A 27,563-nucleotide genomic window follows, 5' to 3' on the forward strand; every position below is an offset into this window, starting at 1 on the left:
ACAAACACATATACATATAAACACACAAACCTATCCATAAAGTAAGTAAGAAATGATTGGGAAAATGTAGGTATTATCAGAAAAAATGGCATCTTTAGGAGAGCTATTAAGTCTATAATACAGATATCAATTCTTTTAAGAAGGGAATTAGAGATTCTGGTAATGAATTTCTGAAACTAAAATGATCAGGTCTGATCAAATATAATTAAGAAAATTTCTAATGTAAGCTGGAAAACATTTGAAAGAAAAATATAACTAAAACATAAAAGGCTGAAGTTTATAAAAGGAAAAAAATAATTGGAGTTTTAAGATCAGATACTTATGCATATTCATAGGCATCCCTCAAAATGCCTAACACAAAATGATTGTGGCTTGAGATTATCAAAAGAAAAAGCAAAACGTTTGCTCAAGACTGAAATATGCAACTCTGTACTGTAAATACCATGCACATTATACATAAAATTAAAGAGAAATTATTTACTGAACAGTATAGTTTCTTAAGAATGCACAAAGTTGCTGGACAGGGCAGTGGTGGCACACGCCTTTAATTCCAGCACTTGGGAGGCATAGGGAGGTGGATTTCTGAGTTAGAGGCCAGCCTGGTCTACAGAGTGAGTTCCAGGGCAGCCAGGGCTACACAGAGAAACCCTGTCTCGAAAAACAAAACAAAACAAACAAACAAACAAAAAACAAAAAAAAATGCACAAAGTTTTTTTCAAAAATCACTTTACTCTTTTAGAATAGACTTTAGAATGAAAACCTATAAGGGTCTTTTCTTAGGAAAAAAATGCAAGACATGAGAAATGCAGTAACAGCAACAAAACACGTACAGGCTTTGCAGTGTGTTGTACATGCAACAAATGCATACAAGTACAGGAAATACCAATACATTTTAGAAGATGGAACAAAGTTGTTGACCTCCCTCAAACACAAAGTTGTGGCTATGCTGGCAGGAAAGAAGAAGGTAGAAAGGGAGCAGAACGTTTGCTGTCATCTTCATACATATTATACAAGTAAGAGAGAAACAGTGACATAGGAATGAGCTGTAATAGGAATGGCTATGAAATTCTCTTATCCTTTGGGATGCTGTTGCTATAACATAAAAATTTACCAGACATATCATCCCAAAAGTCTAAAATTTTTCATGCGTGAAGCTTGAAGTAAATTATGAGAAACAAAGTGGAACTTTGAGTCTGTGTTTAGCAAATGAGTCTCAGATGGCTACTGAAAACAGATGAAGATCTGGGAAAGCAGAGTTTTCATAATCATATTTGAATTCATCATGAGACCAACACCCTAGACTGACATTAGAGTATATCATTAACATTGATTTTTTAAAGTGATTGATTGAAATGTAATGTTAATTATTACTAATGTGATTAACATGGTGATGACTGTAGAAAGTAACAGTATTTCCATGAGTAACTTTAATCCTGTGATGAGAATCACAAAGAGAAATAATTACTGATGTATCAAATGAGTTCCTGAATGTGACATCTCAGGATTGTCAAAGAAACAGTTTCACCTAACAGTGTTTTGCTGTATCTATGTGACAATAGTGAGGAATGTAACTGCACTGACAGGAAAATGGTTTCCATCACTGAATATTTGTTTCAAAGTTGAAAGTGGAGATAACATTTTTATTTATATAAGAAACCAAGCCATGTGATTTTCTTTCTTTCACAGGGTGAAATAGCAATGATTCATCTATTTACAGATCATTCAAATAGATTTAACTTGTCTTGATTCCCCTAACAAATTGTTGTCAAAGCACTATGCATAAGAAAAAAAGAGCAATAAAAAAAAGGTGACAAGAACTTCATATGGAGCTGAGGTACAATTTATAATTTCCTTCATATTGTATTTCTATTTAATTTTGGTCATCTAACCTGTAAAATAATGTAACCATTAGTGACCACAGGGTATTATTATGTAGACCTGACTAGCATAGAATTTTGCCATGTAGACCAGTGTTGCCTACATAAGACTTACAGAGCTTTGCCTCCTATTTGCTGGGATTATAGATATGTGCAACAAAGCCTGGGAACCATTAGCATAGAAATGAAATCAAGTGAAGAAATTTTAAGCAAATTTCCTTGGACTCTTTTTGGAAACAGAGGAGACAAATCAAGCACAGACATAGGTATTACATATCAGTTTATCTTTGGATAGTAGCCCTATCCTACTCCATACACATCTGAAGATAATAGTTCTGAAGCAATAAAACACTTGGCAACATATACCAGTGATGCTGTGAAGAAAAGCAAATACTTATTCATTGCTGGTGACAGTGCAAACTGTTCCAGGCCTTATGAAAATCAGTGTGCAGTTTCTTCAAATATCTGAAAATTAATCTACTGAAAGACACAGATGTACTAGGGCTCTATATCTTAATAAGGATACTTGCTCAGCTCATATATGTTCATTGCTGCTCTATTTAGAACAGCCTGACATTGTAAACAGCCTAGATGCCATTGATAGTTGAATGGATATTGAAAATATGGTATATTTGCACAATGGAATACTATTCACCTATAAAGAAAAAAAATGGAATTTGCAAGCATGTGGATGGTTCTGGAAAAAATAATTATCCTGAGTGAGGAAAATTAGACCCCAAATACAGCTGTTATGTTTTCTCTGATGTGGCTGTTAACTTTTAAGCTTTATAATGGCACATACCTCTTTAAATATGCAAAATTTTTATTAATTTAGGCAAACATTAATGAAAGTTTGTAAAAGCTACAGTACCGTGAATTCAATTAATTTCCAATACTTGTACTCACTTGAAAAAAAACTTTCCTTTAATTATCCATATAGTATACAACAATTTTAGATATACTTTTGTTATTTTAAAAATGCAAACTTTGTGAAACTATGAAGTTTAAAGTGAAACTATGTAGTACTCACAAGCACTTTGAAGGGAGCCTGTGACATTTATTAAAGTGTTTCTACAGCAAAACCATTTTCTATAACTTGTCCTTTACTTTAGTGCTGCTCACTAAAACGTTGTTCTTAGTGAATTTTGACTGATTGTTGCATGTGAATCTAAAACTACATTCCACCATCATTCACACAAGCTTGAGACATTGTCTTTCATCTTATCGCTAAGATATCTTAATAGACTGAAGGTTTTTATCCACATGTCAGACAGAAAGGAGCCTATCAGACAGGAACTACCCAGTTTTCCTAAGAGTGTGGTGGATCTACATTTCTATAGTAGTTCAGTTGCTTCATTTTCTGAGAAAGAGTCACATTCGCCCTATGCTGTTTTCAAACTTGCTATGTAGCTAAGAATGCATTAAAGTTGAGGGTACCTCTGCCTCCATCTACTGGCATTACATGCATCTGCCAAGGAAAATAGGGTTTGTCATTTATTTTTCATGCCTCTTTCATACATGACTCTGTAAATGTAGACAAGAGTTTTTATTTTAAGCTATATACACATATATATTTATATTGTTGTAGTTTTCATATATAATCCAAATCAGATAACCTGGGAGATTGATCCCGAGAGATTAAACATTGTTCCCAAGGGTGTCCTATTGAAAGATGCATGAGATCCATCATTCCTTCAACATTTTCACGACACATTTTAGAAAGGAAAATGAAGTATAATCTCTTGTGTTATCTTAGTATTTCTTTTGTAATATTATCCAAGCAATTGTAAGTTGTGTTAATTTAGGAAGATATTTGTGATAAGAACTATAATTCCTTTGATTAAAAGTCTTAAGATATCCAATACTTGAATCTACAGGTGTACTTCGAAATCACATGTCCATACTTACTATTTGAGTTACAATTTGTACTCACTAGATTGAAATGCTACATTGATGAATTAGCGTTCATAGATAGTTAGATACTGCATAAGTATATGGTGCTTTGAAGAATAAGCAGATACATATGTTCTTTTAATTTCAGTCATATTGAAGGATGGTTTATAGAGCTGCGTCTTTATACTAGACTGTTGTAAAGAATTTGGAATAAGCACTTGACATAAATCTATTTTGTTGTAAGCTTAGATTATTGAACACTGATTTGGGAGTTATGCAATTTATGAGTAGAATTGTTTTGAAAAAGCTAAGCTTTTGGAAGATTTCATGAGATGATTCACAGAAAATTCATGCAGAGAATCTTAGATATATTAACACCGAGTAGTGGCTCTAACATTTGGCACTAACTACTTACTGGCACCTGCATCAGCATGACCAATAACATGATCATCAGCACATATTAGTTACCACTGCATTGTTCAATGACTTGGTATCTAAATATTCTTGTACTAATTTCCTAGAAGTAATAATGATTGTCAATGAATGATTACTATTTAACTAGAATTTTAGTTATTACATGGAAATTAAAAGAAATAAAATGAAAAAGTGAATTTATAGATCATAATAATATCCAATTTTAGGTAAAAAGAATAATTGAAACGTGCAATTAGCAATACTCTTTTGAATGTCTTGTAGATTTATAATAATGTCTTAAGTTTACAAAACTATTGTTCCATAGATGGGTAATTTAACTACTACTCTGTTATTTATGTAATATAAGATGTTTAGATTTCTTATAAAATCTAAATAAGATTTTTTATAAATAACAGTTTATATAAATAAATGAGATGAAAAACAATGAATTTACATTTGAATTCTATAACCCTGCACTCATTGACAAATACTTTATATGACTCCAATATCAGAAATTCAACCTTTAATCACTAGCAAATTGGCCCTCTTAAAATTGTCTTCCTCACTGAACTTCACTGGGTTCTATCATATAGGAATATAGCCCTCTTCCCTTCCTGGCAGCACTGTTAGAAAGTGGTTCCCAGTTGCTTCTCATTATGAAGTCACTGCCACTGCTCCCTCAAACTCCACTCAAATCTATTTCTGAAGCTCACTATTTCTGCAAGTGTTACTGCAGCCACTTCCCGCAGTGAAAAACTTAACTAGGGAGCTGTTTCAATCCAGACAATTCCCCTCTGTCAAAAGGCATAACACCAGGGACTCTGTGAATGTGATGACCACATGTGTTCGTATGGACACATTTTTCTCTGTGGGAAATACATCGGGTTGTGACTGTTCCTCCTTTTCATAATAAATAGTAGTGATCCTGCAGCATAGATTTTTCTGTAAATAGCTTGCATTATTTAAATCAAAACACTCTCAATTTTTAAGTTTCTACTTGAATTCATATAAATTTTGTTAACCACTCCTTTTATTTATTATCTTTAGAATTGACATAATTATTTAGTATAAGTAATAGCAATGTTTACCAGACACACAGGAAATTTTAGAAAATGCATCAGCTATATTATCAAATTTAGTGTCAATTCATTTTATATATCTTTAACCACAGCACTTTTTTTAGAATCATATAATCTTGTATATTTTAAATATCATTACACATATATGTAATATATGCATATACTATATAAAATATGTTGTCTTAAACCAACTTCAGTCTGAAATATCACAGTTCCTGTTCTGAAATCAAGAAAATCTTTATAGACACTAAATGCTAATATTTTGTAAAGAGAAATATTCATTCAATCGATTCTAAAACAAATTTTCTTCAACGGTTTTTAGAATCTAGGCACAAATATAATGACTATATATAAAAATTAGCTTAGTATACACACCATTTTTAATCTCTCCAGAATCATAGCTTCTCTTGTGTCAGTACCTCACAGTTGCTCTACAGTAATATGTAAAATCACTTTTGGGAGCTTCAAGCCAGTGAATACATTTATCTCCTGTCCTGTGCTTAGTAACTGCATTCTTCCATGGAAACTGGCAAATATGAGTCCAAGCAAATCCTAATGTATTTAATCTCTCTCTCTCTCTCTCTCTCTCTCTCTCTCTCTCTCTCTCTCTCTNGTGTGTGTGTGTGTGTGTGTGTGTGCTCCCTTGATAAGGTCCGTAGAGATTACCATGTTATGGAATAAGTCACTAATGATACAGGAATTAGACCAAAGTTGAGAAAGGAATTTTATCAAATTCTTTAAAGTTTCCTTGGACTGATAAGTCAATGCAGTACATTCACAATCATTAATATTGCCTTCATCATAATCCCATTAATTAATCTATCATTCACTTTATGAATTACTTATTTATATTTTTATATATTTATTATTTATGATTATTATTTCTATATTTTATATATTATTTATACATGATATATTTTATAATTATCTATAATGTATTATTATAATATTATACTATATAATATATCCTGACTTTATTTTTATATATGCTGACTATATAATTTTATTATATATTACATATATTATAATTATATATTGTTTATTTATATATTATACATAATAAATAATCACATGGCTCCTTCCCCACACCCCACCCAGTCATCTCTAAGAAAGGGGAGGTACCCCTGGGTACTAACATATCCTGGCACCTCAAGTCACTACAGAACTAAGCACATACTCTCTCAATGAGGTCAGACAAGGCAGTCCAATTAGGGGAACAGAATCTATGAGCAGGTAACAGAGTTAGGGTCAGCCCCGGCTCCAGTTGTTGGGGGGCCTACATGAAAATCAAGATGAACATCTGCTACATATATATGGGGTAGGGGTGCAGATCCAGCTCTTGTATGCTCTTTGTTTGGTAGTCCAGTTTCTGGGAGCCTCCAGGAATCCAGGTCAGTTGTCCATGTTGGTGTTCTTGTAGAGTTCCTATCTTCTCTGGGTGCTTTAATCCTTCCCCAAACACTTCCACAAGACTCCCTGATCTATATCTAATGTTTGGCTGAATTCTTATGTATTAACTACTCTATTTAATGATGATTACTGTTCCTATAATCTTAACTGTGTGTTTCAAATATTATATGTATTATATTCAATAAAAAGAAGAGCAGCATATATATGTTTATATATTTTGCTTAACACATATTATGTGTATGTATATTACAGATATAAGTATAATGTGAAGAAGTAAAGTAGAAAGACATATATATTATATATATCATATATATTATATACATACATACATATATATAATTATATGTATATTATATATGCAATATTATTTTAATGCATATTATGAATATTATGTTTTATATTTTATTATACTTTATTTTATGTATAATATAGGTATTATTGACATGTAGCTGAATATATTTATTTGTACATTTTACATATGTTTTTGCAAATTTGTACATGTATATCTGAATTTATACATTACATATATAAAAATAAATACATATGATTCATTATATCTTACATTTAATTTTAAATAAAGGCACACTAAACAAAATTTAACGTATCAGAATCACACTGTCAACTTACTCACTGACATGCAAAACTGACTCATGAAGGCTCTGAATGACAATATCTAACACTGAAAGACAATGATCAACATTCTCAGCCATACATGCACACACAAGAGTATGTGTGAGATGCAAAAGCCATGCCCCTGCATGAAATCAATCATTCAGTCTGCTCACGGTTTCACATTTATTTATTTTAATTTATTTTATTTATTTACATTTCAAGTATTATACCCTCTCCCAGATTCCCCTCTGCAAACTCCCTATTCCATTCCCCCTTACCCTGCTTCTATGATGGTGCTCTCCCACCCACCTACTCACTCCTGCCTCACTGCCCTAGTGTTCCTCTACACTGGGGCATCAAGCCTTCACAGGATGAAGAGCATCCCTTCCCATTGATGCCAGGTAAGGCCTCTTCAGATCCTCAATCCTTCTCCTAACTCCTACACTGAGGTTCCTGTGCTCAGTCCGATAGTTGGCTGTGAGCATCCACATCTGTATTGGTCAAGATCTGACATAGCCTCTCAGAAGAGAGCTGTTCTCAGGCTCCTCTAAGCAAGCACTTCTTGGCATCAGCAATAGTGTCTGGGTTTGGTGTCTGCCCCAGATGGGGCAGTCTCTGGATGGCCTTCCCTTCAATCTCTGCTCCATTATTTATTCTAGTATTTCCTTTAGACAGGAGAAATTCTGGGTTAAAATATTGAGGAAGGGTGGGTGGCCCCATCCCTCAACCTGGGAAGGGCACAAGCCTAACCTCTAGATATGGTCTCGACAAGTTCTTCCTCCTCTTTGTGAGGATTTTAGCTAATGTCATCCCTGTAGGGTCCTGAGAGGCTCTTGCTTTCCTGGCATCTGGGACTTTCTGGTTGCTATCCCCAGTTTCCCATCCCCCATTGCTACACACCTCTATTCAATTTCCTGACCCTCTGTAAATCTCCTCCATCTCCTCCCATACCTGATTCTTCCCCTCTTTTTCTCTCTCCTGCTTGTCTTCCTCCCAAGTCGCTCCCACCCTCTACATCCCTTATTTTGTTCCCCCTTCTAAGTAGGGACTGAAGCATCCACTCTTTGGTCTTCCTTCCACTTGAGCTTCAGGTGGTCCATGAGTTATATTGTGAATATTCCACACTCTTTGCCTAATAGCCACTTATCAGTTAGGACATACCATGTGTGGTTTTTCTGACTGAGCTGCCTCACTCAGGATGATATTTTCTAGATTCATTCATTTGCCTGTAAATTTCATGAAGTCACTGTTTTTCATAGCTGAGTAGTATTTCATTGAGTAAATATACCACATTTTCTGTATCCATTCCTCTGTTGAGGGACATCTGGGTTGGTTCCAGGTTCTGGCTATTATAAATATGGCTGCTATGAATATGCAGCAGGTGTGCATATTACATATTGGAGTATTTTCTGGGCAAATGCCCAGGTGTGGTATACCTGGGTCCTCACATAGTACTATGTCCAATTTTCTGAGGAACCACCAGACTGATTTCCAGAGAAGTTGAACCAGTTTGCAATCCCACCAGCAATGGAGGAAGGAGTGTTCCTCTTTTTCCACATCCTTGCCAGCATGTACTGTCACATGGCTTTTTGATCTTAGCCATTCTGGCTGCTGTAGATGGAATCTCAGGGTCATTTTGACTTGTATTTCCCTGATGACTAAGGATGTTGAATATTTCTTTAGGTTCTTCTTGCCCATTTGATATTCCATAGTAGCTAATTCTGTGTTTAGCTCTGTACACCATTTTTAATAGGGGTATTTAGTTCTCTGGGGACTAACTTCTTGAGTTCTTTGTATATATTGGATACTAGTCCTCTATCAGATGTAAGGTTGGTAAAGATCTTTTCCCAATCTATTGATTGCATTTTGTCCAATTGACAGTGACCTTTACCTTACAGAAGCTTTGCAATTTTATGAAGTCCTATTTGTTGATTCTTGATCTTAGAGTATATGCCATTGGTGTTCTCTTCAGGAAAATTTCCCCTGTATCCATGTATTTGAAGCTCTTCCCCACTTTCTCTTTTATTAGTTTCAGTGCATCTGGTTTTATGAGGAGGTCCTTTGATCCACTTGGACATGAGCTTTGTACAAGGAGATAAGATGGATTGAGTTCATTCTTCTGACCATATGCTGACCACCAGTTGAGACAACAGCATTTGTTGAAAATGGTGTCTTTTTTCCAATGGATGGTTTTCCTTCCTTTGTCAAAGATCAAGTGACTATGGTTGTGTGGTTTCATTTCTGGGTCTTCAATTCTATTCCACTGATCTACCTGCCTGTCACTGTACTAATACCATACAATTTTTATCATGATTGCTCTGTAATACAGCTTGAGGTCAGGGATGGTGATTTCCCCAGCAGTTCTTTTATTGTGAAGAATAGTTTTTGCTACCCTGGGTTTATGGTTATTCTGAATGAATTTGCAAATTGCTCTTTCTCACTCTATGAAGAATTGAGTTGGAATTTTGAAGGGGATTACATTGAATCTGTTGTCTGCTTTCAGCAAGATGTCCATTTTTACTATATTAATCCTGCCAATCCATGAGCATGAGAGATTTTTCCATCTTTTGGTGTCTTTTTCAATTTCTTTCCTCAAATACATGAAGTTCTTGTTGTACAGATCTTTCACTTGTTTGATTAGAGTCACACCAAGATATTTTATATTGTTTGTGAATATTGTGAAGGGTGTCATTTTCCTACTTTCTTTCTCAGACCATTTATCCTTTGAGTATAGGAAGGCTACTGATTTGTTTGAGTTAATTTTATATCCAGACACTTTGCTGAAGTTGTTTATCAGCAGTAGGAGTTCTCTGGTGGAATTTTGGAGTATACTATCATATCATCTGCAAATAGTGATATTTTGACTTTTTCTTTTCCAATTTGTATACCTTTGATCTCCTTTTGCTGTCTAATTGCTCTAGCTGAAACAAGTACTATATTGAATAGATAGGGAAAGAGTGGGCAGCCTTTCTAGTCCCTGATTTTAATGGCATTGCTTCAAGTTTCTCTCTATTTAGTTTGATGTTGGCTACTAATTTGCTGTATATTGCTTTTATGGGCCTTGAATTTCTTATCTTTCTAAGACTTTTATCATGAACAGGTATTGAATTTTGTCAAATGCATTCTCAGCATCTAATGAGATGATCATGTGATTTTTTATTTGCATTTGTTTATGCAGTGGATTATAGTAATGAATTTCCATATATTGAACCATCCCTGCATTCCTGGGATGAAGCCTATTTGATTGTGGCTAATGATGGTTTTGATGTGTTCTTGGATTTGGTTTGCATGAATGCTTTCATTGTGTCCTATATGTTTGGGTATTTTGTGCCTTCATTTTTATTAAATTCTAAAGGATTTCATTTCTTTCTTTATTTTTTCCTTGTCCAAGTTATCATAGAGTAGGGTGTTTTTCAGCTTCCATGTGTATGTGGGCTTTCTGTTGTTTTAGCTGCTATTAAAGGCCAGCCTTAATTTGTGGTGATCTGATAGAATGTATGGGATTATTTCAATTTTTGTGTATCTGTTGAGGTCTGTTTTGTGACTAATTATAGGGTCAGTTTTATCTTATGGTTTCTCATGAAAATCCAGTCCCCCACATTTAAGCAGTCTTAATATAACACATGATTAACTATAAATGGACACAACACATGATTAACTATAAATATAACACAAAACTATAACTAGAAATATATATATGACACATGATTAACTATGAATACTATGGTACCTTCAAAATAGACATAAGGGACATTTTCTTGAAACCATACTCTGGACTCTGGACCACAGTTTATGTTCTCTAGGAGTAAAACAAAATCTAATTCTACCACATTAAATCAACCTCTCATAAAGAAACAAACACTGTAATATATTATGTTATGGAAGAGTTTACAAAGTAAGAAAATCAACAGTTTGTCTTACTAGTAGCATTTCTAATCTAGTAACTAGATAGCAAGGAGAAATTCTTCTTGCTAAACCACACAACTTAGCTTTCAAGGTTCAATATAATTATTTCTCTAACAAAGGAAACTTTAGATAAAGGCTAATATTAGAGCATTTTCAATCTCCTTCCCAGGGTGTCCGTACATGACATGCCCATCCTGTTTACACAGGACTATAATCCAATGGAATAAGTTCCCCAGACTTCTGACTAGACCCATCTAAATCCCTACTTGTGCAACCCTACATGAACAGTATAATGCAGAGTCACATTCACATAGTATATAGGTGAGTCTACTCAGGATCAGTTACACACCACCATCTTTCTACATTCAAACCCAACTAGGAGCTACATTAGCACACCTTTTGGTTACTTGTGAATTAGAAGCAACCCAGTCTCACTTATCAAAAATCTGTACCAAATATATGAAGGACTTACCTACAAACTCTTCATACTTGATCTGAAATTAATCAAATTAAGGCAATATGAAAATTTCCAATCAACAGAGGAAGCTCGTAATCCCAATATCGGACACACAGCCAGAGCTCTGATTCTAGATTCCACCACTCATCTTGGGATGTCCTGTCTCTGCACTACACTGACTGGGAAAGAGCAGGACATCAGATACTGTTGCTTACCAGGCCAGAAAGGGGAAGCAGAGTGCAGAACAAATGTTGAGGCTCTGCATCTTCTACTTTCTCCCTCTCAAGGTTTCCCGGTGCTGCCACATACCAGGCTAAAAGTATGAGACAGTCTGGGATGGGCAGGATCTCTGTTCAGTTGGGAGGAATGCTGAGGGGTGAGGCCTTCTCTGAGGATCTTTAATAAATCTGCTTTACAGATGCTAGCTTGTGATCTATTATTTCATTTTGGGTAGGTTTGAATGCATACATGTTATTTGGAGTGAATCAATGGTTATACAGTTTGGAAGAAACACATAGAAATATCCAGGAAGGGAAATAGTTATTGGCTGAAAATTAAGGAACTGAGATGACTCGTTAACATGAGGAGGTATTCCAGGGACTGGTTTCAGAGGCTAGCTATGTGTGACCACCTGGCTATTTTCTTGGTTGTTTTTAAAACATTTCTTGACCTTAAGATTGCTCTATTTTCCTACATAGTAGACACAGGTCCCATGTGTGGGCACAGTCCAAATTGAATATGTTGAACATATTCAATATTCATGCACATTTACTAATGAAAAGAATGAAAGCAAAACATATAATCAATGCAATTAATTCATGTTAGTTTTGTACAAACACATGTTAATATCAGAATAAACAATATCATATCACAATAATATTTGGATACACTTAAGGTATAATGTATCATATATAATTCATTATCTAACATTATTAGTTAGTGTTATGAGTTAAATAAACATGGGAATAATTATATTAGTTTTAATAATGACTATTTTATTTAATATTAACTAGTAATAAATCACCAGAAACTTAGTACATGTGTGTGGCACACATTGTATTTCCAACAGACAACACAGGTTTATGATATTCCTCAGAAGAAGTGAAAGAGAATTAATGAAAGAATGATCATGGTTTCATGGAAGAGAATGTCCCAAGGACTCTTGTCATGGCCCCCAGGACCTCCTTATTCCTCAGACTATAGATGATGGGGTTGAGCATGGGGGTAAGGATAGTGTAGAAGACAGTTAGAATCTTATCTTCTGTCGGGGAACGAAGACTCCTAGGTCGAAGATAGGTATAGACAAAAGGTACATAGTAAAATGTCACCACAGTTAAGTGAGTTGAGCACGTGGTGAAGGCCTTCTTCTTTCCCTCTTTTGAGCGCATGTGGAAGACAGCAAAAAGGACCCGACCATAGGAAGCTGTGATACCAAGGAAAGGCAGTAGGAGAAACAGGCTTGTGCTCACAAACACCATGTACTCATAAACCCAAGTGTCCATACAGGCCAGGGGCAACATGGCTGGAACATCACAGAAGAAATGGTTAATGGACCTAGAATGGCAGTAAGGAATATGAAGGGCATAGACAGTATGTGCTAAAGAGTTGATTGAGCCCAATATCCAGGATCCTATGATCATCTTCAGACACATTATTTTGCTCATGCGAATGGGATAATGAAGGGGATGGCAGATAGCCACAAAACGATCATAAGCCATGGAAGCCAGGAGTAAGCCCTCAGAACCTGCCATGGTCAAAAAGAAAAAGGACTGCACACCACAGCCCAGAAAAGAGATGTTTTTCTGTCCAGAAAGGAAATTAAATGCCATCTTGGGAACAGTAGTAGAAATGTACATCAGGTCCATGAGAGAGAGCTGACTGAGGAGAAAGTACATGGGGGTGTGGAGCCTTGGATCCACACGAATGAGGTGGATCATTGCTGAGTTTCCAAACAAGGCCAGAAAGAAGACAAGTATGATGAGCATCATAAGTAGTAGGCCAGTTTGGTTTTGTGGAAGCAACCCTAACAGAGTGAAATCACTTGAGCTCTGATTCCATTTCTCCATGAAAATGTATTTTTTTTATATTTCTTGAAAAGAGTGACCTGAAAACAAATATACTTATCATATAAAATACAACAGAATAAAGAGGAACTGGCTTGTAATGAATGTTTACTCTGAATTGTTCTTCCAGCACCATCATTCTGTTGACTGTATTTTGAAATCTGAACTGAATGTTTCTTCCCTGGCCATGCTCACAATTCAGGGGTGTCTGTATAATCAGAATGACATCAAAGGAAGCAACATAAGTAAGATTGCACACACACTTCCTTCTAGATAACTCCATGCAGGACTATTATTAACCTGCCTTACAAAACAAAGGAACTCATATCCCCACTCACCCTAATCTCTGCATCACCTCCTTGGCCCTCTTCCCCTAACTGGCCATACTACAGACAAGGAGCTATTCCATAATGTTCTGACTCTCAAAATCTCTAATGAGTCTTTGTTTTTCCTGAAAATTCCATCCACTCCCAATTCACTCTTCTAGAACAAAAGGTTTTTGTGTGTGCTCAGATACATACTCATTATTAAATGCTATTTTGTGTATTCCCTTCCACAAAAATGCTTTGAACTGTGAAATCTTAGAGATAACAACTGAATGCATACTCATAATGAAAGTTTTAATATTTTAAATGTCACATACTGCATAATATGTATGTTTCTTAGATTTGTCTAAATAAAACAAATGTTGCTTATATTCTGATTTCTCTCCTTATTGTGAAGTTCAGGTTTTTGTACTCCATTGGCAAGAGTGAAAGGCTTTTAAAATCCTGTTCACTGTGGAAAAAAAATGTGCAGTAGTAAGTTCTTGATTTTTTTCCTCACCAACATTTTAAAAATTGTTACATTTTAAATGAATTTATATGTAATTGTGGGGGGTGCATGTACACTATAATACTTGAGTAGATTATAGAGTAACACTGGAAGAGTCAATTTCCTTCCTCAGTCTTGAGGATCAAACTCAGATCATTGGGTTGGAAGCAAGTTCCTTTACTTTCTAAACCATCTCAGCAGCCCAAATAATACAGTAATGACTTGCTCTTATTAATTATGTCATTTATGTTACATATATTTTATTTACACATGTTAGACTTACTCAACTAAGGACAATAAAACAAAAATAATTATCCATGTTTAGAATAAACAATAATAAAATTATATTATATATGTATATGTATGCATTATTATATATTCCTACATATAGAAGTATAACATGCTCCATCTGTGTAATTTACAGATAAGAATATATTTTCTAGAAGAATTTCTTGGCATTGGATAACAAATTGAATTTGCAAGAGAGCAGGAGGAATACATGATACAGCCTGGATGGGGGAAATGAAAATGGAAATAATGTGACTGTATTGTAACCTGAAACATAAAAATATCATCTAAAAAGAATAAACATTCTTGCCAGGGTGTTTCCTATTTTCCTATGGCCTCTGTAATGGTATCTCTTGCTGCTCTGCTCTGTGCCACCTGATTTTTCTTCATTTACTCTCTCAAGATTGCAAAATCTATAATGATTTCATCTTTCCAATACATGCTTCTTTCTCTTACCTCTTTTCAGTATAAGAGTCCATGCTTTACCCTTGAGGCTGAGAGAAATACTGAATACACAGCCTAAAAATGTTACTGGCCTGGATAGTCATGTTGGATTACAGATATTTTTCAAAAATAAAGAACAAATGGTACCTTGTGAAAATTGTTCATATTATGTTATTGTTCATAACAGATCTTTCAGCATCCCATTTGTCTGTGCTGACCACAAAACAATTTTAAAACTATGTTTATCACAGAAAATGGGAAAACAAGTTTATAGTTGTCTAATCAAGAAGTACTGATAATGAGGAATGCATAGGCAGGAACATGACAAGTGCACAGGACCACTTGGCATAAAGTAAATATGATACCAGAAGAACCTTGTACTTCCTTATTACATTTTTTAAATAAATGGTATAAGCTGACAGATAAACATGAAGTATAAATAAAATCTTCAAACATAATCTTTATGATATACCTTCAAAATGCCTTTCTTCTCTTAGATGGTTGCAAGAATTCTGTCCATTAATTCTTGGAAAATCATGTAACCTGTAACACAAATTAAGAAGGTCATGACAAGACCAGACCATCAAACTCAAGAATATGACCTGATATTACATAACTTCATGTATTGTTTAAGTAAGTGTGTGTGTGTGTGTGTGTGTGTGTGTGTGTGTAATTATGAGAGATCAAGGGTAAGAGACAGTTGGAATGGATTCTTCCCTGGTTTGTGCACCATGTAAGGTGTTCTGTATGAAGTCCCCTATCAAACTGCACTTGATCTTAGCCAAAAGGCCGATAATCGATGTCCCCTATCAAACTGATGAGCATAGAACAGGGAGGGTCAGGAGGGAGAGTGAATGAGAACAAAAACAATGAGACAAGTGCTTGTGAAGAGCAGGTGTGAGGGCAATTGTGTAGGGAGTGAAAGACTTTGATTCTGATCTGGAGAAGCTAGGAAAACAGGGAGAGTGATATGCTCTTAGGTGGACTTCAGATCCTGTGCAGAATGCTCTTGTTCAGAAGGGAGCTGCATGGGGACCATGCAGAGAAGACTAGAGGAAATTAGTATATTTGTTGGCTGATCTGGATTTAAAAACATATCCACATGTCCCAGAAAATCAATGATTCCTGGCTACATTAGGACAGTCGGCCTCCTACCTGGACATGGACTCTAGTCTGGTTACCCGTTGATTTCTAGTCCCCAGCACAGCATTTACTTACAGCAGGCTCTGAACCTGTGTGCCTGTTGAGATGAATAAAACATATTTAGTGGTGATAGATTATTATTGTTTGTACTGACTAAACTGATATTATTTTTTGCAAAAGATATTCTTCTGTATCATGTCTTGTGAATAAAGAGGAACCTTTTAGGGGCATTCCTTTTTGCTTCCTTGAACACAAGTCTATCTGTAGAGGAAGGAATATCCAGCTGTCCTCTTAGTTTTTCCAATACCCAATTTGGATACATGGTCTACAATAAGCTTACATTTCACATATTAACATTTACATGTTAAATTTCTATAAAAGGGATATATATGTATGTGCTTTCAGATCATGTCTCTGTGGTCCATTAGCATGCTTTGAGAACAACTGAAGGAATATTAATTTTGTTATCAATGTTAGAAACTATCGCTTGCCACCATATATTAGAGAACAGCTATTTTTAGGAGCCCAGATACCAAGGACTTAAGATTTACTATCTAATTAGATATTTTCTTTATATACATTTGAAATGCTATCTTGAAAGTTCCTTATACCCTCCCCCTGCCCTGCTCCCCTACCCACCCACTCCTGCTTCTTGGCCCTGGCATTCCCCTGTACTGGGGCATATAAACTTTGCAATACCAAGGGGCCTCTCTTCCCAGGGATGGCCGACTAGTCCATCTTCTGCTACATATGCAGCTAGAAATATGAGCTAAAAAAAAAGAAAAAAGAAAAGAAAAGAAACCCCCCAAAAAAGGAAAAAAAGAAAAAGAAAATAAAATTTAAAAAAATATTTAAACGATCTAAGACATTGAGTCAGAGCCAAAGATCATTTATCCCCAGACAATTTCTTTATTGTGTCTGAGCTTTATTTAATGTGTCAGAGTCATAGGAAGAACCATATTCTTGGTTATATTTTAATTCTAAAATTGTCCATGTGTCCCTTGATTACTCTAAAAGACATGAAAAACATAAAGTTGTTTAAAGCTCTGTCTGAAGAGTACTATTATATAGGAATTCTACAAAGGCAGGATGCTGGCTTAATTTTGGCAAGTTTATTGGTGTGTACACATACAACACACAGGGAATGATCTTTAGAGCACAAGAAATTGACCATTAGAGCCTCTATGGGTCACTGGAGGGCATGAAACTCAATGAGCCGTTTGCATTCATCTTAGCTTTTGAGAAACCACAAGACCAGAAAACTTTAGCTGCTTACTTATAGTCACAACCTTGAAATCAAGTACATTGTAGAATTCAAACACATTTACATTGTTTCTTTAGAATTTTAATTTTATTTTGCTTTCCTACTTTTAATGAAAATCCTAAAAAGAGCTTCCTTACGACATGAAAACCATACCTCCAGAATCTCCCCTAGTTAATGTAGCCCAAACCAACTCTGCACAATAATTTCATTTGGACTCAGCTCATCCGAGGATCTTCTACTTGTACTTCTATTTGTGAGGAAAAGTACCTTTACAGTGTAGCCACTCCATGCAGATAATCTGTGAGTCTTATGAAATCTTCAGTCCCCTCTTTACTCATATTCCCTGCCTGGTATGCCACAAACTTTTCTGTACAATAGCACCAACTAAAGAATATAAATCCACTTCTTACACTAGAATCCTTCCAAAATATCAGGAAAACACTTTCAAGAATTACCTACTTCTCATCTTATTCATAATAAAGCCAAGAAAACATCATTAACCATTCACTGAAATATTTACACACTCATTGCTCAGATAAAATATCCTCTCTTACTATTTTTTAAGTAAAACCAAGAGAAATTTTAGATTCATTTCCCACAGACTGTATTGGTGACAGAATGGCAAGTGCTCTATTTTATATGTACAACCTTGGATCACCAAGGTTTAGATATTCTTTTTTTTTTTCTCTAAGTACTCCCTCATGTCTAAATCTAGAGAGACACCACCTTGGCTATTTTCCCTGAGTTAGCTGCTATGAGGTAACTCAGTTTTGATATTATGGAAGTAAATAAATGACAATAACTACTCCTGTCATCATGGGATGCCTGCCTGAAAGTAGAGTAAGGGATGTAACTGCATTACTCAAGAAAATTACTTGAGAGCTGTAAGAATATTGAGTTATATGTATTATAGTTCCTCATTATTAAATGCTTGACCCCCAGATAAGTATGAATTGATGTACAGAAACATTTATCTAGACAGAAACTCTACATTAGTTATAGGGTAATGCAAAGTTCTTGTGGCAGTGCACATATTCAGTCTCAGGAACATCTAGGCTGACAGGTCCACCTCTTGTTAGAAAACCAAGGTAATCAAATTTAAAAACAAATGAAATATTGTGGTTAACCTTTATGCTTGTTACAGTTTGTGGGATGTTCCAGGAACTAGCAGGGAGGATGTATGCTATTTGCATGTGGAGTGTCTATGCAGAAGCAGAAATGAGGAGACTTATAATTTCACCCGCCTTCTCAATCCACAGTGAGTAGATTAACAAACATTTGCAATATTTAAGATATTTATTTGTGCACTGAACCTCATTTTATAAATATATGATAGTGTTACATTATACTCAATGAATATTAGTAAACTTCTACTGTAAGCTTCTACTAATTAGTTCCAACATTTTAATGTGGAAAAATGATAAATGCAGATGCAAGTTTATTATTATCATTTATGAAAAACTTCACCTCCTTTTATCAGAGCAATGCAAACTGCATTGCCTAGAAAGTTCACACAAACCAATAATCCTCTTTCAATTTCTTAGGATGTGTGCACAATCCATATGTAGCTCTGAAATGTGCCTTGAGAAAAGGCCAAACCATAATGACAGACATTACTTCAACTTCAACTAAGGTAGTTTGTGAAACACCACAGCACTTTTGTAGTCTCTGAAGACTTTTCTGTAAATTCTTGCAATTCTTATCCATACCAGTGCTCTTCCTTATTCTTTTGTTCACCAAAAAAGGAATAAATCTGACAAGAAAAAATGGCCCGTGAGAATCCTTATTCTGTTGTACTCAATGTATCTGCCTATCTCCTTCTGCAATGTATGCTCAACCTTGCATATACTAACAGTGCACAATGCTAATGTGCTGGGGCCTGAACCCACACTTTTACATCTCACCTTTGCCTTTTTCTGTCTTCCCTGAAATTATACCATTTTCATAGCGCACAAACAATAGTTTTAGGTAAAATTGATTTACTGAAGTGGAGTCTTCAATAAATGATTGTGTATCTTTTCTCTATACAGGTTGAAATTGTGCATGGGTGAGGTGGAGTCTTGAGTGGATTGTGAATACATAGTTTTAAGAGTTGTGACCAGTAAAAGTAATAACTTGTTCTGACTTGGAGTTTTCATGATACCAGGGACTTGGAATGAGGCAGAGATCCTTTATAGTGTCTTAATGAAATGGTTTTGGACCTTAGGGTAAAGTGGAAGACTTTATCAGCAAAGGAAGTCTCTACAGGCCCGATCTTACTTAAGAGATGAAACTGATGATCTTGGAGTCTGGGAGAGAAGAAAAGAGCATTAAGTGATGCCATATATAGACATAAGTTGGATATCCTGTTTAAATAGTATACTATATGATTCCATGAGAATTTGATTTCTGGAGTACTTGTATCAGTTTGCAATCCTACCAGCAATGAAGAACTATTCTTTCTCCACATCCTCACCAGCATGTGCTGTCACTTGAGTTTTTGCTCTTAGCTATTCTGATCGATGTAAGGTATAATTGATGTAAGGGTCATATTGATTTGCATTTCCCTGATGACTAAGAATGTTGAACATTTTTAAATGCTTCTTGGTCACTTAAGATTCCACTGTTTAGAATTTTCTGTTTATCTCTGTACCCCATTTTTAATTGAGTTATTTGTATTTTTAGAGTATAAATTTGTTGGCTCATTATATATTTTGGATATTAGCCCACTACTAGATGTAGGAACCACATAAGTGAAGAACATTTCCCAATATGTAGGCTGCTGTTTTGTCCTATTGACTATGTCTTTTGTCCTATAGAAATTTTTCAGTTTTAATAGTGTACAGACTTTGGATTTTAAAAGAGATGGATATTTTAAAGAGATTGGAAATTTAAGAACATGTAAAGACTGTGGGACTTTTAAAGTTATTTAGATCTTGGGGATGAATACGAATGTAAAGGTTGAGGCTTACTAGTGATGTGTTTGTGTGTCAAGTTGACAAGGGGTCAATTGTACTGGCTATTTTTGTGTCAACTTGACACAGCTGGAGTTATCACAGAGAAAGGAGCTTCAGTTGAGAAAATGCCTCCATGAGATTCAACTGTAAGGCATTTTCTCAATTAGTGATCAAGGGGGAAAGGCCCCTTGTGGGTGGGACCATCCCTGGGCTGGTAGTCTTGAGTTCTATAAGAGAGTAGGCTGAGCAAGCCAGGGGAGGCAAGCTAGTAAAGAACATCCCTCCATGGCCTCTGCATCAGCTCCTGCTCCCTGACCTGCTTGAGTTCCAGTCCTGACTTCCTTTGGTGATGAACAGCAGCATGGAAGTGTAAGCCGAATAAACCCTTTCCTCCCCAACTTGCTTCTTGGTTATGATGTTTGTGCAGGAATAGAAACCCTGACTAAGACAAATAGGTTCCATTTATTACCTGTTGATCTGAGCAACTTAGCCATTGGTGTTCTGTTCATGAAATGTTCCGTGCCAACGCATTCAAGGCTATTTCCCACTTTCTCTTCTATTAGACTCACTGTATCTGGTTTTATGTTGAGGTCTTTGATCCACTTTGACTTGAGCTTTATGCAAGGTGATAAAAACTGAACAATTTGCATTCTTCTACAGGTACACTGCCAATTAGACCAACACCATTTGTTGAAGATGCTTTCTTTTTTCTACTGTATGGTTTTGGTTTCTTTGAAAAAAAAATAAAGTGTCCATAGGGATGTGGGTTTATTTCTGGGTCATCAATTCTACTCCTTTGATCAACAATCTCTCACTGTACCAGTACAATGCAGTTTTTTATCACTATGTATCTGTAGTACAGATTGAGATCAGGTATAGTGATTCTTCCTTAAGAGTAGTTTGTATCCCCTGTGAGACTCCCTTGATAAAAACTAAATTTTTCTCTGTAACTCCTTCCATAGGTATTTTTCCCTATTCTAAGAAGAAATGAAGTATCCATGCATTGGTCTTCCTTGTTCTTGATTTCCTTGTGTTTTGCAAATTGTCTTGGGTATTCTAAGTTTCTTGGCTAAGATCCACTTATCAGTGAGTGTATAACAAGTGAGTTCTTTTGTGATTGGGTTACCTCACTCAGGATGATATCCTCCAGATACATCCATTTGCCTAAGAATTTCATAAATTCATTGTTTTTTAGTAGCTGAGTTGTACTCCATTGTGTAAATGTACCACAGAGCTGAGACAAAAGGATGGACTATCCAGAGACTGCCCCACCCGGGGGTCCATCCCATAATTAGCCTCCAAACGCAGACACTGTTGCATACGCCAGCAAGATTTTGCTGAGAGGACTCTGATATAGCTGTCTCTTGTGAGGCTATTCCAGTGCCTGGCAAATACAGAAGTGGATGCTCACATCATCTATTGGGTGGAACACAGGGCCCCCAATGGAGGAGCTAGAGAAAGTACCCAAGGAACTGAAGGGGTCTGCAACCCTATAGGTGGAACAATATAAACTAATCAGTACCCCCCAGAGCTCGTGTCTCTAGCTGCATATGTAGCAGAAAATGGCCTACTTGGCCATCATTGGGAAGAGAGGCCCCTTGGTATTGCGAACTTTATATGTCCCAGTACAGGGGAACACCAGGGCCAAGAAGTGGGAGTGGGTGGGTAGGGGAGCAGGGCAGTGAGAGGGTATAGGGGAATTTCAGAATAGCATTTGAAATGTAAATGAAGAAAATATCTAATAAAAATTTGAAAAAAAAACCTAAATTTTTATTGGCAACTGGTTTTCAGTTGGGATAGTTTCAAGATTAGTGATGGGGGCATGTGTCTACTTTCAGTTCTAAGATAGAATCTGGTACAGACCTTACTGTACATGCTGACTCAGGCTATATGAGTTCTCATATGTTTATTTAAAGGGCCTTGTATCCTTTGTTTCCTTCTTCCCCTCTGTCTCTTCTTCACTGTTCCCTGAGCCCTAAGAGAAGAGATTTAATTAAGACATAGGGATGCATGTTCCAAGATCTCTCACTCTCTGTGTATTGTCTGGCTGTGATCTCTGTATTTGTTCCCATCTGCTGCAGGAGGGAACTTCTTTGGTAATAGCTAAGCAACGTACTTATCTATGAGAATAGCAGAATGTATAGGAATAATTTAATTGCTACATTTCTTTTGTAGAAAAGTAGCATTCAGTTTACCCTGGGTCCATGGACTTTCTACTCCGTTTCTTGTTAACCTGAGTAGTGTTATATATGGGTTCTTATTCTTGGAGTGGGCCTTAAGTCAAATAAAATATTGAGTGGTTGCCACCACAAGTTTTTTGCCACCATTGCACAAGAATATCTTGCAGGCAAGACACCAATGTATATTAAAATGTTTGTGTCTGGGTTGGTTGATGGGAGTCTCTCAGCCTGGAGAGGGTAGTGGCAGGGACACAGAGTAGGACTCTGGTGGGCTTTAAAGTCTGATGGTCTCAGGACATTCTAGCTCTCTAACTGTACTGAAATGCTTATGATAACTTCTAAAAAGTTCTAAAAGCTTTCTTGCTCTTTCTGGGGATAAAAAGCTACTGACTTAGATGATTGGCACCTGTAGCATAACAGCTGGGAAGTTAAGTAATGTGGCCTTTGTTCTATCTCTGCAGGAACTGAGCCACTCTAATTTCAGCCTGCTAGACAGACATTGCAGGAAGAAAAAGGGACCCTTTAAAAAGTGATTATAGCATTTATTAATAAGTTGTAAAAAGTTTCCTATGAAAGCTGACTTAGGGGAAAAGCAGAAAGATCCTAAACGAGTAAGGGGAAAAATTCTCTAAGTGGAGAAAGGGAGTAAAAATTCCTCTCTCTCTTCTTTGTCCTCAGTACATCTTTCAGAATACATGATCATATGTTAAAAAGTTCATCACAAGTTCACACAAAAAAATCAAGTCATAAATTGAAATAGAAGTTTACAACTGAGAATGTTTACATGCATATCCATTAGGAGTAATTATCTGGCTAAACATCCATCACCTGCCACAGCTCCACATGTTCACTGAAGATTTAAAACCATAACTAAGTTATTAGTAAAATTTCGTATAGAGAATCCCTGTCAATATTTTATCTTCTGTACTAGCACATATAATAAATTGCTAGTTCCCTTTTCATGACCTTTGGTTAATTGTTTTACAACCTTTGGAATATGCTCTGAGTAGGAGAAAGTCTGGTTTCTATCTAAAAGCAATCAATTAGTGACACTTGGGACAGAGTTCTCATTGCAGTTTTGACTATCAGAAAAGGACCTAATAGCAGTCCCACTATAAAAGAGTTTAATAATCACTGATATAATTTTAGGATATCTTAAAGGATCATCATGATGACTTAAGAAGTCATCTATTTGTCTATATAGCATCACTACAAGACAGTAAATGTTCATAGATCTGCAGAGATCTGCTCCACAGGGATGTGATAATACATAGTGATTGTTACATGTGTTTAATAATAACAAGAAAAGCATATTAATAGCAGGAATCTTTCCTAAAGTGAAGTCTCTTATGGCCTTTCAAGATAAAAGCAAATCTATTCCAGATTATATTATAATCTGAGGCAGACTATCTCAGGAAGATCAACTGCTAGTTATTAGCTTGTCCTATTATGACTCCCGACAGTTGGTGTTTACATTTCTTTTTTAGGAGCTTGCAGTGTACCTTCCTATACCAAAGAATCTAACACACAAAGGTAAAAATTCTACTTAGCACCAGCCCAGGTACTCTATGTTCACTGAGTTCTGAAGATGTTTTCAGCAATAATACCTTGATGTCAATTTGTGGAGAACAACCTATAGTGTTAGCTATAGCCTAGGTAGCTTAGGAGTTCCCATGGTATTCCTTTAGCTAACAACTCAATTATATGCAATCCATTCCCAGTACCAGAAGCTTCATTTGATGACAAGAGATATTCAGTTGGGACTGTCTCTTCCATTATTCAGGGATTTCATTTGGCTTGCCTTCATAGATGTACATATTTTAGGTAGGTTCCACTATATTAGTTTCCATACTACCACTCACATAATCATTAATTTCAGCTGTACCTCTCCACAGTCCCTTCCTTATTCTCCTCTTCTTTCCCCCTCCCACTTGATTCTTAATGAAAATGAGAACACAATAAAGTCAAACCTATGAAACAAAATGAAGGTAGTTCTAAGAAACAAGTGCATAGCACCAAGTACCTAGTGTCAACATCCAGACCCTTGGGGTCTCACAAGTAGAGGAGAATTAACCAGGAAACAGGGGATGCACAATGATAGCATGTCAATGCATAGTTTATTGAATATTGGAGCACTTTTATACAGAAAGAAGAATAAAGATTTCCCACAGTTTCTTATTCTCACCAGCTGTTGTTTACCTAGCAATAGCTTATCTTTGCTCAAAGTGACTTAAACCTCCTTACTGACTGAGGAATCTGTCTGCAATCCAATTCTTTGGTGTGGTGTCTAACTAAACTATAGACAAAGTTACTTTACCATGAGAAAAGGAAGATGAAGGCCACTTCCTCAGGTTTCCAGCTTACTTGGCAGAGGACCAGGATGCTTGGCTTGAGGAGGTGTGCCTCCTCCTTTTTTTCCCAAATAAATAGATTAGAGTTTATCTTTAAAAATCAAACTGTTGGTGGTATGCACAGAGTCACCACAGATCTAAAGCCTGTGGTTTTTCTTACATGATTCTTGAACAGAACAGAAATGTTTTTGCATGCTGAGAAACATCTGTAAATTTATATTCAGAAAACAACCAAAGAGAAATTAAAATCTTGAGATTGTAATTGGATTGTAAACTGCCAATGATTCATTAACTTATCAGAACTCCATTAATCCATGTTAAAATTCTGAACTTTGAAATAACAATAGCATGTTGGAGAAACATATTTTATCGGTCCCTGGGCTCATTCCATAATTTCCTGTCCTTGTGGACATACAAAACTATGTATATCATATAGATTGTAGCCCATATTTTATAGATTTCACCCATATGTAAACATATTTTAACATGTATAATTTTTTTCATTTAAAGTATAGCATTGTTGTTTAATGCATATAATTTTATTCACTGTATAATGTATATACTAATGTATATAAATCATATTCAGTGTTATAATTTATAATAAATGCATATAATGTGCAGTTATATAAAGATTATTTAATGCATGGGACTTATATTTGCTGTATATAAATTATACTCAATAAATGCAATATATATCTAACTTGTATATTTTATATTAGTTTATATAATTAAACTGGGGGCCCCTGCATGAAAACCAGAGCTGCAATTATGCAGTGCTGTGCTGTCCTCTGGTGCTTACCACGTTGTTCCCTTAGCAGAGCATGCCATTTCTCTCCCTGCTTCCTACAGCTGCCTTCATCTCTCCTCCTCAGGGGCTCAGAAATCAGAGTGGTCATGCAATGGGCTTGGAGCAACAGAGCCTGTTGGAGATGATCCCAGCAGCCTGCAACCTCCATGGCAGCTGTATGCCTCTCAGCTTACTTTCATTTTCCTTCTCTTTCACCATGGTTTCTGATAGGTTTTTCTTCTCTGAAACTCCACTTCTCTCTCCTTGTTAACTTGAAGTCTTATCTACACCATATCAGGTTCCTAAGTTTATTATGCCTTCCTGATATTCCTTTTTATGATCTCCCTTATCTATATTGTCTGCACTGGTCTGCCAGTACAGATAAGACTGATTATAGGAAGGTTAAAAGATCATGTGAAAAACAGGTATAGGAAGATTGCTTTGTGAACACCAGCCCAAGGCAAGTATACATCTCATAACATAAAATGCTACCAAAATAAAGAACCAAATTAACTCAAACTTTACAGGAAGTTTCTTCCCTGTACCATACAACCTTTTCTACATCCCTTTTTTTGTTTGTTTGTTTGTTAGTTTTCTTAGTAGCTCTCTCTTTTTTGCATTGATCTTGTTTTTCATTAGATACTTTATTTACATTTCAAATGCTACCCTCCCACAGCCCTGCTCCCCTACCCACCCACTCCCACTTATTGGCCTTGGCGTTCCCCTGTACTGGGGATTATAAAGTTTGCAAGACCAAGGGGCCTCTCTTCCCAGTGATGGCTGACTAGGCCATTTTCTGCTACATATGCAGCTAGAGACATGAGCTCTGGGGATACTGGTTAGCTGTGGGGAGCCATTCTGGACTTCCTGGCCAGCCAGATGGAAATCTACTCCAGGTAATAAACAAGCCCATGTTTGGTGGATGCCCCCACTTAATCCCTGGTAATTGGTGGGGGTGTGGTTGTGGCTGGAGTGGAGAAAAACACTTGTAATCAGAGAGGCTGGGGGATTTTATGAAAGAAGCTACCTGAGTAAAACTGCTTTAAGAAGAACCGGTGGTTGTATCTTTCTTGCTGGTCGAGTTGGACGCGACAAATGGTGCCGAAGAAATCCGGGACCCGATTCCCCCACTGAAGAGGTTCAGAACTTTCTGCAGTCAGGGTCTGTTGACAGGATGAGTACGGTAAGTAACTCAGTATCCCGGGATTGGGATTAGGCTCTCGGTAAAGAGACAAATAGGCTCTCGGGCTCTGGAGACAAGAAAGTGAAAGTAAGAGAGAAAGTGAAAGTAAGAGGGTAGTGAAAGTAAGAGGATATAGGGGCAGTCTATGGGTTACTTTCTTTTTCTAGCCATTTGAGTAATTTTTCTGAGGGCGTGAATGACTAGGTATGGGGTTGTCACAGTCACACCCAATTTTTCAGCGCTCAATGAGCTGCTAAGAGCGAAGGGTGCAAAACTCAAAAAGCATATCATTCAAGCCTTCCTCGAGGAGTGTGACAAGGTTGCTCCTTGGCTTGCCATGTCGGGCCGTTTGACTCCTGCTAGCTGGAGTAGGTTGGGAAGAGACCTAGATTTCTCCTGGGAGCAGGGTGTCCTTAAAGAAGGTACTAGAGCAGTGTGGAAACTAGTGAATAGCTGTTTAGAA

The 27,563-nt window shown here is 36.3% G+C and overlaps 2 protein-coding genes across 2 annotated transcripts in view; one reads left to right on the forward strand and one right to left on the reverse strand.

The window, feature by feature from the left end:
* Nucleotides 1-27,563, forward strand: part of LOC110311252 (protein HIRA) — an 844,395-nt gene that overhangs the window by 617,218 nt on the left and 199,614 nt on the right. The gene's annotated exons all lie outside the window — the stretch shown is intronic.
* LOC110311258 (olfactory receptor 2L13-like) lies at nucleotides 12,776-13,714 on the reverse strand. The gene has a single exon (XM_021184520.1). The coding sequence runs from the start codon at nucleotides 13,712-13,714 to the stop codon at nucleotides 12,776-12,778; it is 939 nt and encodes a 312-aa protein (XP_021040179.1).

This window comes from Mus caroli, chromosome 16 (genome assembly GCF_900094665.2).
Source record: "Mus caroli chromosome 16, CAROLI_EIJ_v1.1, whole genome shotgun sequence".
Taxonomy (NCBI): domain Eukaryota; kingdom Metazoa; phylum Chordata; class Mammalia; order Rodentia; family Muridae; genus Mus; species Mus caroli.